Source organism: Stegostoma tigrinum, chromosome 20 (assembly GCF_030684315.1).
Source record: "Stegostoma tigrinum isolate sSteTig4 chromosome 20, sSteTig4.hap1, whole genome shotgun sequence".
NCBI classification, from domain to species: Eukaryota; Metazoa; Chordata; class Chondrichthyes; order Orectolobiformes; family Stegostomatidae; genus Stegostoma; species Stegostoma tigrinum.
Genome location: NC_081373.1, coordinates 20326755 through 20343361, shown reverse-complemented (window position 1 = coordinate 20343361; position 16607 = coordinate 20326755). Strand labels below are relative to the sequence as shown.

Below are 16607 nucleotides of genomic sequence, written 5' to 3'. Positions count from 1 at the left end.
TTTTCTTATTTTACCAGGCAAATTACTTTGCTAGCTTTGCAAAGCCAGCTGCAATAAGCAGGATTGTTGGAAAAGAGAAACTAGATTCAGCAGGCCAACGAACAGTTCAAGTGGAAATATTATGCACGATCAAGAATTTGGAGAAGGTTTGACTGGATCTTCTCATATGTTGATGCTTTAGTTTACCTGTGATATTGACATAGTTTTGATTGTTGATGTCAATAATTGCCTTGTAATAGCAATCTTATTAAAGGACCATATGTGATGTTTTGTATTATTATGATGCCTTGATAATTCCTTTATAATTCCCTTTATAATTCAGTAAATGCAATACTTGAGAATGTGATGGAGACTGGTTTGATTAAGAGGCTCAAAAAGGAATTTGATGTATATTTACAAATAACCAAAGTGCAGGATCAGGGGGAGAAGACTGGATATAGACTCTGGTGAGATGCTTGTTTGAAGAGAAATAATGAAATAGCTCTGTAATTTTGTGATGGTAGTCTTCAAGGATTGCATTTCACTTCTGGTATTCAATTTTATAAATTTACTTTTCCTGTTTATTCTATATTCATTTTTAAATCTGTGCATTTTTGTTGATTTTTAATTCTGTGTTACTTTGATAAAGAACCATTTGTAAACTTTATAAAGAATAATCACACTTCCACTTTTCATGATCCAATCCAACTTGAGCTTTGCTTCATCAGTTTCAATATAAATGTCTAGTGGCACCATGCCTACCTGTGCCAGTGTTATTTTGAGTATGGCAGGATGGGGAACAAAAGTTCTTGACTTAGTTTCTTTCCTCTCTCCCCTTCACCAGTTCACTCAATGTAAGGTAAGGTAAGAATGACTCTTCTTGATATTGAGATAGCATTTGAACTAGCATGGTATCAAGAAGCTTCGCAAAATTTGTAGTCAATGAAAATCAAGGATAAAAGTCTCCATAGGCTAGAGTGTACCTGAAGATATTTGTGGGTTTAGGAGATCAGTCATCATAGGTTAATGCTGTAAGAGTTCCTCAGAATAGTAGTGGAGAAGTTTTCAGAAATGTTAACTTGGGACAAAATTAACAGACACTTGGACAAATATAGTTAATTAAGGAAAACCAGCATGGATTTGTTAAGTGAAAATAACGTTTAAATAATTTGTTTGAGTATTTTGGTGACATAATAGGGAGAGTTGGTGTGAGAAATGACATGGATATGCTGTACAAAGACCTCCAAAAGGAATTTGACAATGTGCTGCATAACAGACATTTGAGCAGTTGTAACACATGGAATAAAAGAGACAGAAGTTATATGAAAATTGAGCAATAGGCAAAAGTGAGTACTGGTTACTGGATTTTGTTTCGAATGATAGGGCAATTTATAGTGGATTAGCTTTGCAGGTACAGATTTGGAGAAGTGAAAACTGCTTGTTTGATAATTTGGTGATTACATAAAACATTTTCTGTGTTTGTTTTGACAGTAGCTCAATGTTTATTTGCACAGAATTAAGTAATGAACACTACTTTCAAAGGGTCTTAGTGATAGCAAGAACAGAAAATTATGAATGCTTAAAAAGCACAATCTTACACTTGTACTACATTAGTTTTGTGCAGGTATGAGGTGAATGGCCATTGAAGTGCTATAAGTTGATGCGAATGGTATGAAGCCGCTTGGGGGGACTTGAGTTTGCCTGCAGGGTCTGAGTAGCTTTATGCTGGTGGAGGGAGCATTAGTTGGCATGGAGATATCATAGAGGTCATGGGTAAGACCTTCTGACCGTAATTTTCAACATTTTCTGAATCCAGGTTTTAGGTTATGACTCCTATGTGAGGCTGTGAGCTACAGATCATGGAGAAGCTGCTCTGACTACATGAAGATCACAAGAGACAAAAATGAATACAGTGGATGTGCAAGTAGACTTAGGGGTTCAGGTGCAAATATCTTTAAAATGTCATTAAAGAGGTGAAGAAAATAATGAAGAAAGCTCTTCATAGCTAGATGACTGGAATATAAGGATGCAGGAGCTATGCTGCAGTTTTATACAAAACCCTGGTTGGCCCCCAGTTGGAATATTGTGAGCAGATCTTGGCACTGCACGTTAAGAAGGACGCATTAGCCTTGGAGGGAGTAAGTGTAGATTTTCAAGAATGATGCATGGATTTTAGGGGTTAACTTTTGAGGAAATATTGTACAAAATAAGCCTGTTTTCTCTACAGTTTAGAAGGTTGGGGCTGATCTAATCAAGATCTTAAAGATATCAACTAGAAAAGTCAGTGGATAAAGATAAACTATTTCCGCTCGTGGATTATAGAAGCAGGGGGCATAGTCTAAAAATTAGGGACGTTCCGTTCAGGAGTAAAAAACAGAGATTGCTGGAAAAGCTCAGGCGGTCTGGCAGCATCTGTGTTAACATTTCGAGTTCAGTGACCCTTTCACAGAGGTTTAGGAAGCACTTCAACACAAAGGGTGGTAAATATTTGGTACTCACATCCATAAATGGTCGCAGATGCTGGATCAGTTGTTAGTTTTAAATCTGAGATAGAAAAATTTTATTACTCCAAATATTTGGCGATATGGGCTAAAGGCAAGTATCTGGAGTTAGGCCACAGATCAACCATGGTTTCAGGATTGAAGGGTTGAATGGCCTATTCCGGTTCCTATGGTCCCAAGATGCACACGCAGCCAATTCCATTGTACGTGTGTGGAGTACAGGATAGAAAGGAACATAATTAATTAGTGATAACACAATGTGGAGCTGGAGGAACACAGCAGGCCAGGCAGCATCATAGGAGCAGGAAAGCTGACGTTTTGGGTTGGGACTCTTCTTCAGAAATGGGGAACGGGGAAGGGAGCTCTGAAACAAAGAGAGAGAGGAGGTGTGGGGCTGGGGAAGCTAGGTGGGATGGTGATAGTGAGTGCAGGTAGGCAATGATGGGGATTGATCAGTGAGGTGGGAGGAGCGGATAAATGGGAGACAAGACGGATAGGTCAAGGAAGTGGGAATGAGAGGGAGGGTTGGTCATGGGATGAGGCCAGGGTTGGGGAAATTTTGAAACTATTAAAGTCCACATCGAGACTAGGTTGGGATATGAGGTGCTGCGCCTCCAGTTTCCGGGTGGAGTCATTGTGACACTGGAGGAGGCCCAGGATGGACATGTCGTCCAGGGAATGGGAGTGGGAGTTGAAGTGGTTCTGGAAGGTGTTGTCATTTGTCGTGAACCAAGCAAAGCGGTCTCCGAGCCTCCACTTGGTCTCACAAACGTACAGGAGGTCACATCGGGAGCAGCGGATGCAATAGACAACATTAGCGGATGTGCAGGAGAACATCTGTCTGATGTGGAAGGTTTTTTTTTGGATCCTTGAATGGAGGTGAGGGAGAGTTGTAGGGGCAGGTGTAGCACTTCCTGTGGTTGCAGGGTAAGGTGTTGGAGCCAGTGAGGAGTGCGGACCAAACAAGGGACTCGCGGAAGTCAGGTAGGGGTGGGGAGGGAAATATATCCTTCATAGTGGGGTCAGGTTGTGGGTGGTGGAAGTGGCGGAGAATGATACGTTGAATCTGGAGCTAATTGAGGTGATACGTGAGGACAAAGGGGATTCTGTCTTTGTTTTTATTGCAGGGATTGGAGGGGATGTGAGGGCAGAGGTGCGGGAAACAGAAAAGATGCGGTCGAGAGCGTTTTCAACCACTGAAGGGGAGAAGTTGCAGTCTTTGAAATATGAGGACATCTGGGATATTCAGGCATGGAATGCCTTATCTTGGGAGCAGATGTGGTGGAGGTGGAGGAATTGGGAGTAGGGGATCACATTCTTGCACGAAGGTAGGTGAGAGGAGGTGTAGTCTTGGTAACTGTGGGAGTCAGTGGGCTTGAAATAGATATCAGTTTCAAGGTGGTCACCAGAGATGACCCACAAGCTCGCAAAACAGCAGAACAAATGGCCACAGGATGGCAAAGGTAATGATAAACAATGCACACAACTGGTTCCACAGATATAACAGAGAAATTGTGCACCAGAAAACTCTATTCCTGCAAGCCACCAACCAAGACTGGACAATGGACCTGGAACAAGCCATCAACATCAGTCAACAGACCACAAGAGCCAGGAAAAGACAGACCATTCAGAACAAACTAACCAAACTTCCCCACCAAAACCACAACCACAGAGCAGATACCTGGATAAGAAATCTCTCGGACAGTAAACTGGCAGACACAGAGAAAGCTGTTCTCATCCGCGGACTTGTCAATAACTACAGAGACACCAACAAAACAGAATTCCTAGCCACACTGGAAGCACACTGAGGACCAACGGCATCAACAAAGAAAGACAACAAACCATTAGACAGACAGTGATCCCAACACTGACCAGAAAAAGCAAACTCAACACCCTCAATACACTGGAAAGGAAAGCCCTAGAAGGGCTGAAAAGGGACAAGAACATCACAATACTACCCGCAGACAAAGGGCGCATGACAGTAGTACTAGATAAATGGGACTACCTCTCCAAAGCACATGCACTGCTAGCTAATGAGAACACTTACCGGCAAGTGCAGACAGACCCGACAGAACAACTAGGCAACAAGATCCTCAACACACTAAAAAGACTTGATCAGACTGGACAGCTTTAACAGCCAAATATGCAAACAGATCAACGGGACACCCATGGGATCACCTATCTCCGGATTAATAGCCAAAGCGGTGATTCCAAGACTTGAAAATATGGCCTTTCCACTAATCAAACCAAAACTATAGATATGCTACTTGGACAACACCTTTGTCATCATTAAACGGACCAAACTGGAGAAGACACACGTTCTAATAAACAACACCCTCACCGGAATCAGTTTCGCCAGAGAAGAGGAGAACGCAAACAGCTCCCATTCCTGGACATCATGGTAGAGCACAGGACAAATGGGGAATTCCTAACACCGGTACACAGGAAAGCCGCACACACTGACCAAGTTCAGAATTTCAACAGCAACCACCCAATACACTCAAACGAAGTTGCGTGTGAACATTATTTGAACGGGCAACAACACACTGCAACAGCGCAGAGCTATGCCAAGAAGAAGGAGAGCACCTCTTTCAAGTATTCAAAGACAATGGATACCCGAAAAACTGGGTCAGAAGATGCCTATTACATGAACAACACCAGGAAGATACTACACGCCCCGACACACTCATCATGCTACCTTATATCAGGAGCACATCTAAACTGGTTGCAAGACTCCTATGACCACTGGGCATCAGAGTAGCAGACAAACCCAAAGCAACCCTATGACAACTGCTCACCCAAACCAAAGACCCCCTACCCATGATGGACAGGATCAATGTCATATACAAGATTCCCTACAGAGACTGTGGCAAACACTACATCAGACAAACAGGAAGGAAATTAACCACAAGACTTTATGAACATTAATTGGCTGCAAAAAGACACAATCAATACTCGCTCATCTCTATCCACATGGATAAGGAGAACCACCAATTTGACTGGGAGAACACCAAGATCCTGGGACAAGCAAAGCCGGGACAAGCATGGGAATTCCTAGAAGCCTGGTAATCCACAAAGAAAGCCATCAACAAACACATAAAGCTCAAGCCCACATATACTCCACTGCGAAGGAAAACTGGAAGTGAGGTAATCCTGTTCAACAGACTCCAGAGTTCAAATAACAGTCAGGAAAACACAACAGCATTTCATCGGCGACTGCAGTGATGATGCTACCCAGCAAGGTAATGAAACGTCTGCGGAAAAACATGAACCAGCTCAGCAGGCCAACCAACCACAATAATATATTTCCCTCCCCTCCCCTATCTGCCTTCCGTAGGAACTGCTCTTTCCACAACTCCCTCTTCCACTCTACATTCCCCACTAGACCCACCAGCCCCAGCACCTTTCACTTCAATCGCAGGAAATGCTACACCTGCCCCTACATCTTCCCCTCACCTCCCATCCAACGACCCAAAAAACATTCCCCATCAGACGGATGTTCACCTGCACGTCCACTAATGTGATCCATTACATCCGCTGCTCCTGATGTGGCCTCCTGTACATCATTGAGACTAAGCGGAGGCTTAGAGACGGCTTTGTTGAGCACCTGCACTTGGTTCACAACAACCGACCAACACCTTCCATGAACTACTTGGGCTACTTATTCAGTGTTATTACTGCCTACTGTCCTTTAGAAACGGGGACTCAGTATAATCAGATTTGTCTGTTCCATTAGACTTCCATCTGAATCACAGCTGAGTTCTGCTGGAATAGCTGAGTCATTTCAGGACATAATCTTTAATTGAAGATAACTTGAAATCATTAAGATCTGTCAGTGTTTGACCTGTATTGAAAGAAGTAGGTAAATCTTCTAAGAAAATAAATCTTCATGTCTGCAAGTAAAGGTCAGAGAGATTTGGTGGCTGGATCTTCTACTTGTGGCCTCAACATCTAACTAAATTCTACCTGTTAAATGGGAAATCACAGGTTGATGACAGCAGAAGCAGAAAATTCTGTCAGTATGTCCATCAGCATTGGAAAAGGCAAGTTATTATTTAGGGTGCTGACCTTCCATCAGAACTCCAATGTGTACTCCTAGGTAAATATTACTAGCTTGCAAGAATGTCCATTGAGATCACAGATGTAGTGTGGAGTAATCTTAACAGCCAGCATAGATTTAATACGTACATAAACAATGTGCTAGCGAGTTTTGAGAAGATTTGTAGCTCAGGTTGAGGTTCTGGATGTGAGTTTGCTCGCTGAGCTGGAAGGTTAGTTTTCAGACGTTTCATCACCATTCTAGGTAACATCATCAGTGAGTCTCCGATGAAGCACTGGTGTTATGTCCTGCTTTCTAGTTATCTGTTTAGGTTTCCTTGGGTTGGTGATGTCATTTCCTGTGGTGATGTCATTTCCTGTTCCTTTTCTCAGAGGATGGTAGATTGGCTCCAAATCAATGTGTTTGTTAATGGAGTTCCGGTTGGATTGCCATGCTTCTAGGAATTCTCGTGCGTGTCTCTGTTTGGCTTGTCCTAGGATGGATGTGTTGTCCTTCCTCATCTGTATGTAATGATAGGAGTGATAGTGGGTCATGTTGTTTTGTGGCTAGTTGATGTTCATGTATCCTGGTGGCTAGCTTTCTGCCTGTTTGTCCAATGTAGTGTTTGTCACAGTTCTTGCAAGGTGTTTTGTAGATGACGTTCGTTTTGCTTGTTGTCTGTTTAGGGTCTTTTAAGTTCATTAGCTGCTGTTTTAGTGTGTTGGTGGGTTTGTGGGCTACCCTGATGCCAAGAGGTCCGAGTAGTCTGGCAGTCATTTCGGAAATGTCTTTGATGTAGGGGAGAGTGGTTATGGTTTCTGAGCCCGTTTTGTCTGTTTGTTTGGGTTTGTTGCTGAGAAATCCGCGGACTGTGTTCATAGGGTATCACCTATACAGTGTATTCAAAAAGAAAATGGGTACCCTGCGAACACAGTCCGCGGATTTCTCAGCAACAAACCCAAACAAACAGACAAAACGGGCTCAGAAACCATAACCACTCTCCCCTACATCAAAGACATTTCCGAAATGACTGCCAGACTACTCGGACCTCTTGGCATCAGGGTTGCCCACAAACCCACCAACACACTAAAACAGCAGCTAATGAACTTAAAAGACCCTAAACAGACAACAAGCAAAACGAACGTCATCTACAAAACACCTTGCAAGAACTGTGACAAACACTACATTGGACAAACAGGCAGAAAGCTAGCCACCAGGATACATGAACATCAACTAGCCACAAAAAGACATGACCCACTATCACTCATATCCTTACATACAGATGAGGAGGGACAACACATCCATCCTAGGACAAGCCAAACAGAGACACGCACGAGAATTCCTAGAAGCATGGCATTCCAACCGGAACTCCATTAACAAACACATTGGCTCCAAATCAATTTACCACCCCCTGAGAAAAGGAACAGGAAATGACATCACCAACGCAGGAAATGACATCACCAACCCAAGGAAACCTAAACAGATAAATAGAAAGCAGGACATAACACCGGTACTTCGTCGGAGGCTCACTGACATTACCTGGAATGGTGACAAAACGTCTGGGAACAAACCTTCAAGATCAGTGAACCAGCTTACATCTGGAACAAAATAAAAACCCACTCTCTTGTGGACCGAGAGGGGGGGGGAGTGCTGTCTTGGAGGTGAAGGGAGGACGTCGGGTTGGCTGTGCGCCCTTGCGACCAGTGGATCTTAATGCTGGCTTCGGCCTAACGCTGGTTCGGGGGGCAGCCAACCTGCAACGATGGCTAGTGCTCGTGCCCCAGGTCAGGGGGTCCGGAACACCATCCGTGTTTCCATAAAGAAGGTGGATGAAGGTGCACCTGTGGACTGCACCTTCTTTGTGAAGAGGGTCCTGTTGGACTGTTGTGGGTTCACTGCTGCTGTCATTTACTGCCTGCAGGATTTCCCCGGAGGAGGTTTTTACGATGTGACCTTCAGGAGTGCCAAGCTTTGCGAGCGCTTCCTGGAGGTTTTCAAGGAGAAAGGAGGTGAGGGCCCCCTCTCTGTATTGACCGCTGTCCCGCTGTTTGTGATGCCAGCGCAGAGGAGCCGTATGGTGACTGTACACATGTACAACCCACATGTGCCAGCAGTTGATGTCTTGACCTTCCTCGGAAGATACGTGAAGGTGGAAGGGGACCTAACTGACATCATGGACCCCTTTGGCATCTGGACCAGTAAGAGGCAGGTCAAGGTGATGCTGAGGATGGGCGCGGACGGGAATGTCGTACACCCACCGTCCAGCTTCGCGATCGGCGGGAGCAAGGGCTACCTGACCTATGCAGGGCAACCTAAAGTCTGCCATGCCTGTGGTAGGTCAGGTCACGTGGCGGCCGACTGCAAAGCCACCATCTGCAGGGAGGAGGGACACCTTGCAAAGGATTGCCCACAAGACAAAAGCTGCAACCTTTGCGGGGAAGCGGGCCACCTCTATAGGGCATGCCCGCAGTGGGGGACCACCTACACCCAGGTCGCCGGCAGGGGCAATGCGGGGCCAGCCCCCCCGGAGGAGAGGAAGGCACGAGGGCCCTGCAAGGACCCCACTAATGTGCAGGAGGGGCAGGTCGTGCAGGAGGGCCCAGCCCCGCAGGATGGGCCCAAGGCCAGCAAAGCAGGCTCCGCTCCCCCACCCCCCCCGCGACAACCCGGAGTCGATGGAGGTGGCGACAGGCGACCCAGGGGAGTGGACAACGATCCGGAAAGTGAGGAGGAAGGTGCGACGTCGGGCCCAGGAACCGCAACCATCAGGCGGGAAGAGGCAGCTACAGGGGGGCTATAAGAGCTCCTCTGATGAGGGGGATTCGGAGAGGGCCCGCCCGAAGCAGAAGCTAAAGATCTCAAGGGAGAAGGAAAGCAGCACCCCGCTTCCAGGTGACGGGAGGCGTCCTGAGGCTCCCTCCGACACCCAGTCAAGTGCTGCTGGGGCACTGGAGGGGCCCCCAGAACTTCCAGGCGGGAAGGAGGAAACAACGCGACCCCAGCCTGACCCGGAGCCGGACCCTCCTGCCTCCGCACCCCTGGCGGGGGGATGCCACCCGGAAGGCAGCACGGACGGTTTCCTGAGCCCGGAGAGCGTCCAGCAGTTAGCCCGGGCAATGGGCATGAAGGGACAGATGGAGGGGCTGGACCTTGGACTTGGGGAGGGTACTGCGGTCACTGCCCACAATGAGGGTACGAGTTGCGAGCATTAATGTGCGCAGTGTCAGGTCCACCGCAAGATGTGTATCCACGTTGGCCTACCTGACCACCATCGAGGCGGACCTCCTGTTTCTGCAGGAGTGCGGGATACCGCACCTCGGCAGGTACGGGAAATGGTCCGGCGCCTGGACCTGTGGGCCTTCGATCTGGTCAGGGGGTAACGACTGTCGCTCCTCGGGCCTGGCTATTCTGCTGCGGGGGCGCAACTTCACCATCTCTCAAGTTCAGGAGGTGGTGGGGGGGCGCCTCCTAGTGGCTGACATCACCTACAGGAACGCTCCCCTGAGGCTGATCAACGTGTACGCCCCAGCGGTACGGAGTGAGCGGTTGGCCGTCCTGCAGCGGCTTCCACCCCTGCTGGCTACGTCCAGGCCGGTCATCCTAGGTGGAGACTTCAACTGCATCATCGATGCAGATGGAAGATCCGGCGTGGGGACAGCGGGTGGGGGGAGTTAACTGGACGTCACGTACAGATTCCCAATGGGCACGGTGAAGGACGCCAAACTGCTCGACATCTTCAGCACCCCTGCAGACGGAGCGCAGCGGAGGTACGCCTGGTTGCGGCCAGACGGGTCTATCTGCTCAAGGATAGACTTCCTGTTTGTGTCACGGGCGTTCTCGATCAGCTCCAGCGGCGTCGAGCCGGTGTTCTTCTCTGACCACTGCCTCCTGCTGGCCGACTTTCACTTACAGGACGACCAGCCGGCCGGCAAGGGGACGTGGAAGCTCAACACGACTCTGGTGACCCCAGAGAACGTCGAGGAGCTTAAGAGGGAGTACGCCGGTTGGAGAACCGTGAAACCCCTCTTTGAGTCTCTGGGCGACTGGTGGGAGATGGTGAAGGAGAACATCAAGAGGTTCTTTGTCCACAAGGTGTTCAGAAGGCAAGAGAGAGGCGGGGAAAGCTGTCGCAACCCCAGAAAAGGGTGCAGAACCTGCTCCTTCTGCAGTTGATGGGTGTCGATGTCACGGAGGACCTCTGCGAGGTGAGGGGCCAGCAAGCCTCGCTCTTTGCCGCGGAGGCCTCCAGGATAATCTTGCGGTCCAGGGTCCGCTCCGTGGAGCAGGACGAGACATGCTCGCGTTTCTTCTTTGTGCACCTTCTGAAAGAGAGCTCTGTGCTTAGCCGGCTGAAGGAGGACGGCTTGGTGACGTCGTCTTGGCCCGACATTTTGAGGATCAGCAGATCCTTCTATGCCGGACTGTACGACACGAAGCCCACGGACAGCACGGCCTCCAAGTCGTTCCTGTCGTCTATCACGGAGGTCTTAGACGACGGCACGAGGGAGTGGCTGGACCGGCCGATATCCCTGGACGAGCTGACCAGAGCCCTCAAGTCCTTGGAGAGGAATAGGACTCCCGGAAGCAACGGCTTACCGGTCGAGCTGTATTCCGCGCTTTGGGGCCTGGTCGGCCGGGACCTGCTGGAGGTGTACGATAGTGCGCTTTGGGCAGGGGAAATGTGCAAGTCCATGAGGAAGGGCATCATCACCCTCATTTACAAGAGGAAGCGGGAGAGGGAAGAAATTAAGAATTGGCGTCCCATTTCACTATTGAACGTGAACTACAAAATCCTGGCCAAGGTCATAGCCAACCGGGTCAGGTCTGTCCTGGAGTCAGTGATTCACCCTGACCAAACCTGTGCTGTGCCGGGCAGGAAGATCGCTGAGAGCCTCGTGCTCATCAGGGATATGATCGCCTACGTACAGGACAGGCGGGTGGACACCTGCCTCATCAGCCTGGACCAGGAGAAGGCCTTCGACAGGGTCTCTCATGCTTACGTGAGGGACGTTCTCTCCAAATTGGGGTTCGGGGAGGGCATCCGCAATTGGATCCGGCGGCTCTACGCCAACATCGTTAGCGCAGTCTCGATCAACGGGTGGGATTCAGACAGTTTTCCTGTTAGATCTGGAGTCAGGCAGGGCTGCCCGCTCTCTCCTGCCTTGTTTGTGTGCTGTGTGGAGCCCTTTGCAGCATCCATAAGGAAGGACGTGAGCCTGAAGGGCGTGACTATCCCAGGCAGCGGAGGCCTTCAGGTCAAGACCTCCCTGTACGTGGACGATGTCGCCGTCTTCTGCACCGATCGTCGGTCGGTGAGTAGACTGTTGGACATCTGTGGCCAGTTTGAACCTCGGGTGCCAAAGCCAATAGGGGTAAGAGCGAGGTCATGTTCTTCGGGAACTGGGACGACCGCTCCTTCATCCCCTTCACCGTCAGGACGGACTACCTGAAGGTGCTGGGTGTTTGGTTTGGTGGCGCTGGGGCGTGCACTAAGACTTGGGAGGAGCGTATCACCAAATTGAAGCAGAAGCTGGGCAGGTGGACACTCCGGTCCCTCTCCATCGCGGGTAAGAACCTGGTTGTCAGGTGCGAGGGGCTTTCGGTACTGTTGTATGTGGCGCAGGCCTGGCCGATTCCCTGGGCCTGCGCCGCTGCAGTCACCCGGGCCATCTTCCACTTCATTTGGGGGGCGAGGATGGACCGGGTCCGCAGGGACACCATGTACAAAGACCTGGAAAATGGGGGAAAGGGCGTACCGAACGCCACCCTCGCCCTGACGGCTACCTTTGTGTGCGGCTGCATCAATCTGTGCGTAGATCCTCAGTATGCAAACACCAAGTGTCACTACTTACTGAGGTTCTACCTGTCCCCGGTGTTGCGAAGGATGGGCCTGGCCTCGTTGCCGCAGAACGCTCCGAGTAGTTGGACCATTCCGTACCACCTGTCCTTCGTGGAGAAATTTTTGAAAGGAAACACCTTTGACCACAAGGCCGTCGGGCAGCAGTCAGCACGTAGTATCCTCGAGATCCTTCGGGAAAAGGAGAGGGTGGATCCCGTCGTGTGGTTCCCCACGCAGACTGCCAAATTCGTTTGGCAGAATGCCTCATCGCCAGAACTTTCAAACAAGCACAAGGACATTGCTTGGCTGGCAGTGAGAGGGGCTCTGCCAGTGAGATCCTTTATGCATGCCCGGAATCTCTGCACCACCGCACGCTGCCCTCGAGGTGGCTGCGGGCGGGACGAGACTGTCGATCGTCTCCTTCTGGAGTGTGCCTATGCGCAGGAGGTCTGGAGGGGGATGCAGTGGTATTTGTCGAGGTTTGTCCCGAGCAGCTCCGTGACGCGGGACTCCGTGCTCTACGGGCTGTTTCCGGGGACGCACACCGAGACCAACATCAACTGCACCTGGAGGACCATCAATGCGGTGAAAGACGCTCTTTGGTCTGCCCGCAACTTGCTGGTCTGTCAGCTGAAAGAACTGACCCCGACCGAGTGTTGCAGACTGGCGCACTCCAAGGTCCAGAACTACGTGCTGAGGGACGCGCTAAAGCTTGGGGCAGCCGCCGCCAAGGCGCGGTGGGGAAAGACCACCGTATGAAACCCCTCGTCCAGAATAGAAAAGAGAACCCTATGTGGTAAGTGGGCCCAGCTGGCGCCTTCCCCAACTGGCCAGGGGGCCAACGAGGACTGTGCGGGGTGACGACTGCCGGGATTGTTTTCTTTGCTTTGTTTTTTTCTCCTTCTTTGTTTTTTTCCTTTAGTTGGTGTATGTACCCCCGGGTAACCCGGAGCGGCTTGCATGACTGGGTAGGTGTGTAAATATGTTTTTTTTTGTACATCTTTCGAATAAAGTATATTTTTTTCAAATAAAAAAATGTGACGAAACGTCTGAAAACTAACCTTCCAGCTCAGCGAGCAAACTCACATCCAGAAACAATGTAATCTATACATGCTCCTGTATCTTGATTTTAATCATCTGCTTTAAGTTCTTTGTCAAATAAACATATTTCACAATTTACAGTTTCCTCGTGACATCCTGCTGTTAAAAATCTATCTGCTGCCTGAAACTCATTTCCCCTTAAGACCTTACTTATACTAAATGTCGGCAGCTCAGTCTGTTTGAAAGGACATGAAGTATCACTAATAATTTCCATTATTAGTGTTAAAATAATTCCCTTGTGTATTTTTCCTTAAAATACCTTTGACTTTTCAAAAAGTCTCATTAAAGCAACAGTCTGATCTCTCTTACTTTGAGTCAATCTCCATATATTTTCTAAATTAACAATTGCTTCCATCTGTAGTATCTCTTACTTGTGTGTTGGTTGATGCAAACTCTTAGATATGCATTTTTTTAAAATTACCTTTTAAACTATGAGATGTTGAGAGCGGTTTCACCAAAAGTTATCAAAGTGAGTAAGAAGCATATGAAAATTATGTAATATTGACCCATTATCTATCAGCAAGTTTAAAGAATGTTTTGATTATTTATCATCTAATAGGAGTGCACGCAGTTTGTCTGACTTTACTATAAGGGCATTTTGAATTAGGAAGCTGCAGGGAGCCAAGTAGAATAATTAACCTTAAACTAACATTTAAATATACATTTTAAATCCTAAATACAATTGTTAAAAATGAGATTAAAGCCTGAAGTGACACGTTGCACCAAATGCATGCACCTGGAAGTTACTCATCTGCTCATCTGCTTAATGCCCTGAATGTTAGATTTTATAGCAAGGAAACTGACCAGCTTTTAAAAAGCTTCTCCACAATTAGCCCAAACATTATTACCGACTCAAAAATTATGTAATTAAGTTTTGCTGATGTTCTTCTCGTGTTCTGAGCCCTAGCCACGGCACTCAGCCTGCTGATGTATAACACCACAGGTATGTCTCGTACACAAAACATGGGACAAATCCAACTTGGCCAGTTACCATCCCATCAGTCATAGAATCATAGAGATATGCAGCACGGAAACTGACGCTTTGATCCAACTTGTCCATATTGACCAGTTATCCTATATAAATCTAGTCCCATTTGCCAGTATTTGGCCCATGTCCCTCTAAACTCTTACTGTCCATATACCCATCCTGATGCTTCAATTTTCCATCATCAATAAGGGAATAGAAGATGTCATTAACAGTACTGTCAAGTAATTCTTAGCAATAACCTGCTCACTGGTGCTCAGTTTGATTCTGCCAGGGCCACCCAGCTCCTGACATCAATAATTGCTTTAGAAACATAGTAGACCATTCAGCCCCTTGAGCGTGTTCTACCATTCAACGAGAGAATACAGGCTTAATTTGTATAATCTTTACTCATAAATTAACCCCTGAAGTCTTGGTGTCATTCTTGTAAACCTATGTTGTACTTGCTCCAAGGCCAATATATCCTTCCTGAGCTGTATTGCTTAAACCTGCTCATGGTACTTCAAGTTCAGCCATGTACAAAAAATAGCTGAATTTCAGAGTTGAAGTGTGACTGACTGCCATTGACATCAAGGTGCATTTGATCAAGTGTGGCATCAAGGAGCCCCAGCAAAACTGGAGTCAATGGCAATCAAAAGGAAAACTTTGCACTGGTGTGAATCATACCTGGTACAAAGAATGATGATTGTAGTTGTTAGAAGTCCGTCATGTCAGCTCCAAGATATTTATGCAGGAGTTCCTCAGGGTAGTGTCAAACAAGTGCTAGCCAGTGATCAACTCCAACAAGAGAGAATTTAACCATTACCCCTTGATGTTTGATGATATTACCATCACTGAATCCCCCACATCAATATGCTGAGGGTTACACTGATCTGAAGCTGAACTGGATTGACCATTAGAAAAACTATAGCTACAAGAGCTGGTCAAAGGTTAGATCTCATCTGGCTTTTACTCCAATTTCCTGCCTGCTTTCCATAACATTTCAGATCACTTTATTCCAATGTTGTCACAAGACTTATGTTTTATTTCTCTACAAGGCCTCATGGTCTAATATTTATGTCCTGTGGTCTCCTGTTGCACACTCTGCAAACGCATAGGTGCAGTTCAGATGACTTGGATGGCAATGTTCTGAAAATGTTTAAATGAAATGGCACAGAGCGCACACAATCTGTCAGGCTAATATTCTAAGCATGTTCCAGGACTCTTGGAGAGTAATGGGGAAATGGGGTCCTTAGTGGAGTCTGAAACAAAATAAATTTGGGTTTTGTAGAAGGCTTTGCCTTTCACACTTCCAGGCAGTGCATTCCAAACCCTTTCTACTTACTGTGAGAAGATGGTTTCTCTGACCTCATATTTGCTTCTCTTTAAATCGATATCTTCTGGTTCTCAAACCCTTTTCTAAGCTGGAATAGTTACTCTATCTACTCTGTCTAGCTCCATCATGATTTTGACAGTTGTTCAAATCTGCTTCTTGCCTTGTTCTCTCCATGAAAAGTAATCCCAACTTCTCAAATCTTTCTTCATCCCTGGAACCGTTCTTGTAAACTTCTTCTGCACGCTCTCCACTCCAGTCACAAGCTTTTTATACTGTGGCGCCTAGAATTGTACTCAGTGTTCCAGCAGAAGTCTAACCTGTGTCCCGTATTAGTTCATCTCAATCTCTGTGCTGTTGTACATTGCGGCCCACAAGTAGTGAACGTTTTATAAACAGCACTCTCTACCTGTCCAGCCACCTTTAATGACTTAAATGTATTTTTTGCATTTCATTCACACGATTAGGGCACCGCTGGCTAGGTCAGCATTTATTGGCCATTGCTATTTGCCCATTAGGGGCAGTTAAGAGTTACCCATATTACTGTGGGACTGGAGTCACATGTAGGCCAGATCAGGTAAGGATGGCAGTTCCCTCCCTAAAGGGCATTAGTGAAGCAGATGAGTTTTTTTTCTGATAATTGACAGTGGTTTCATGGTCATCATTTGACTCCTATTTGCAGATTTTTGAATTTGAATTCCAAAATCTGCCTTGGTGGGTTTGAACCTAGGTCCTCAAAACATTACCTAGGTCTCTGGATGAACAGTCTGGTGATATTACTACTTAGCCATCGCCTCTCCCGATGTGATGATATAACCAGATCTCTCTGCTCCTGTACAACCTTTTAGAAT

General features: G+C 47.3%; 1 protein-coding gene across 4 annotated transcripts in view; it reads left to right on the top strand.

Annotated features, from left to right (window-relative positions):
• Positions 1-16607, top strand: part of eno4 (enolase 4) — a 261409-nt gene that overhangs the window by 5243 nt on the left and 239559 nt on the right. For all 4 annotated transcript variants that reach the window (XM_048551012.2, XM_048551011.2, XM_048551010.2 and 1 more), the window contains exon 2: positions 18-146. In XM_048551012.2, coding sequence (XP_048406969.1) covers positions 18-146 — 129 coding nt within the window. The remainder of the gene's footprint in view (positions 1-17; positions 147-16607) is intronic.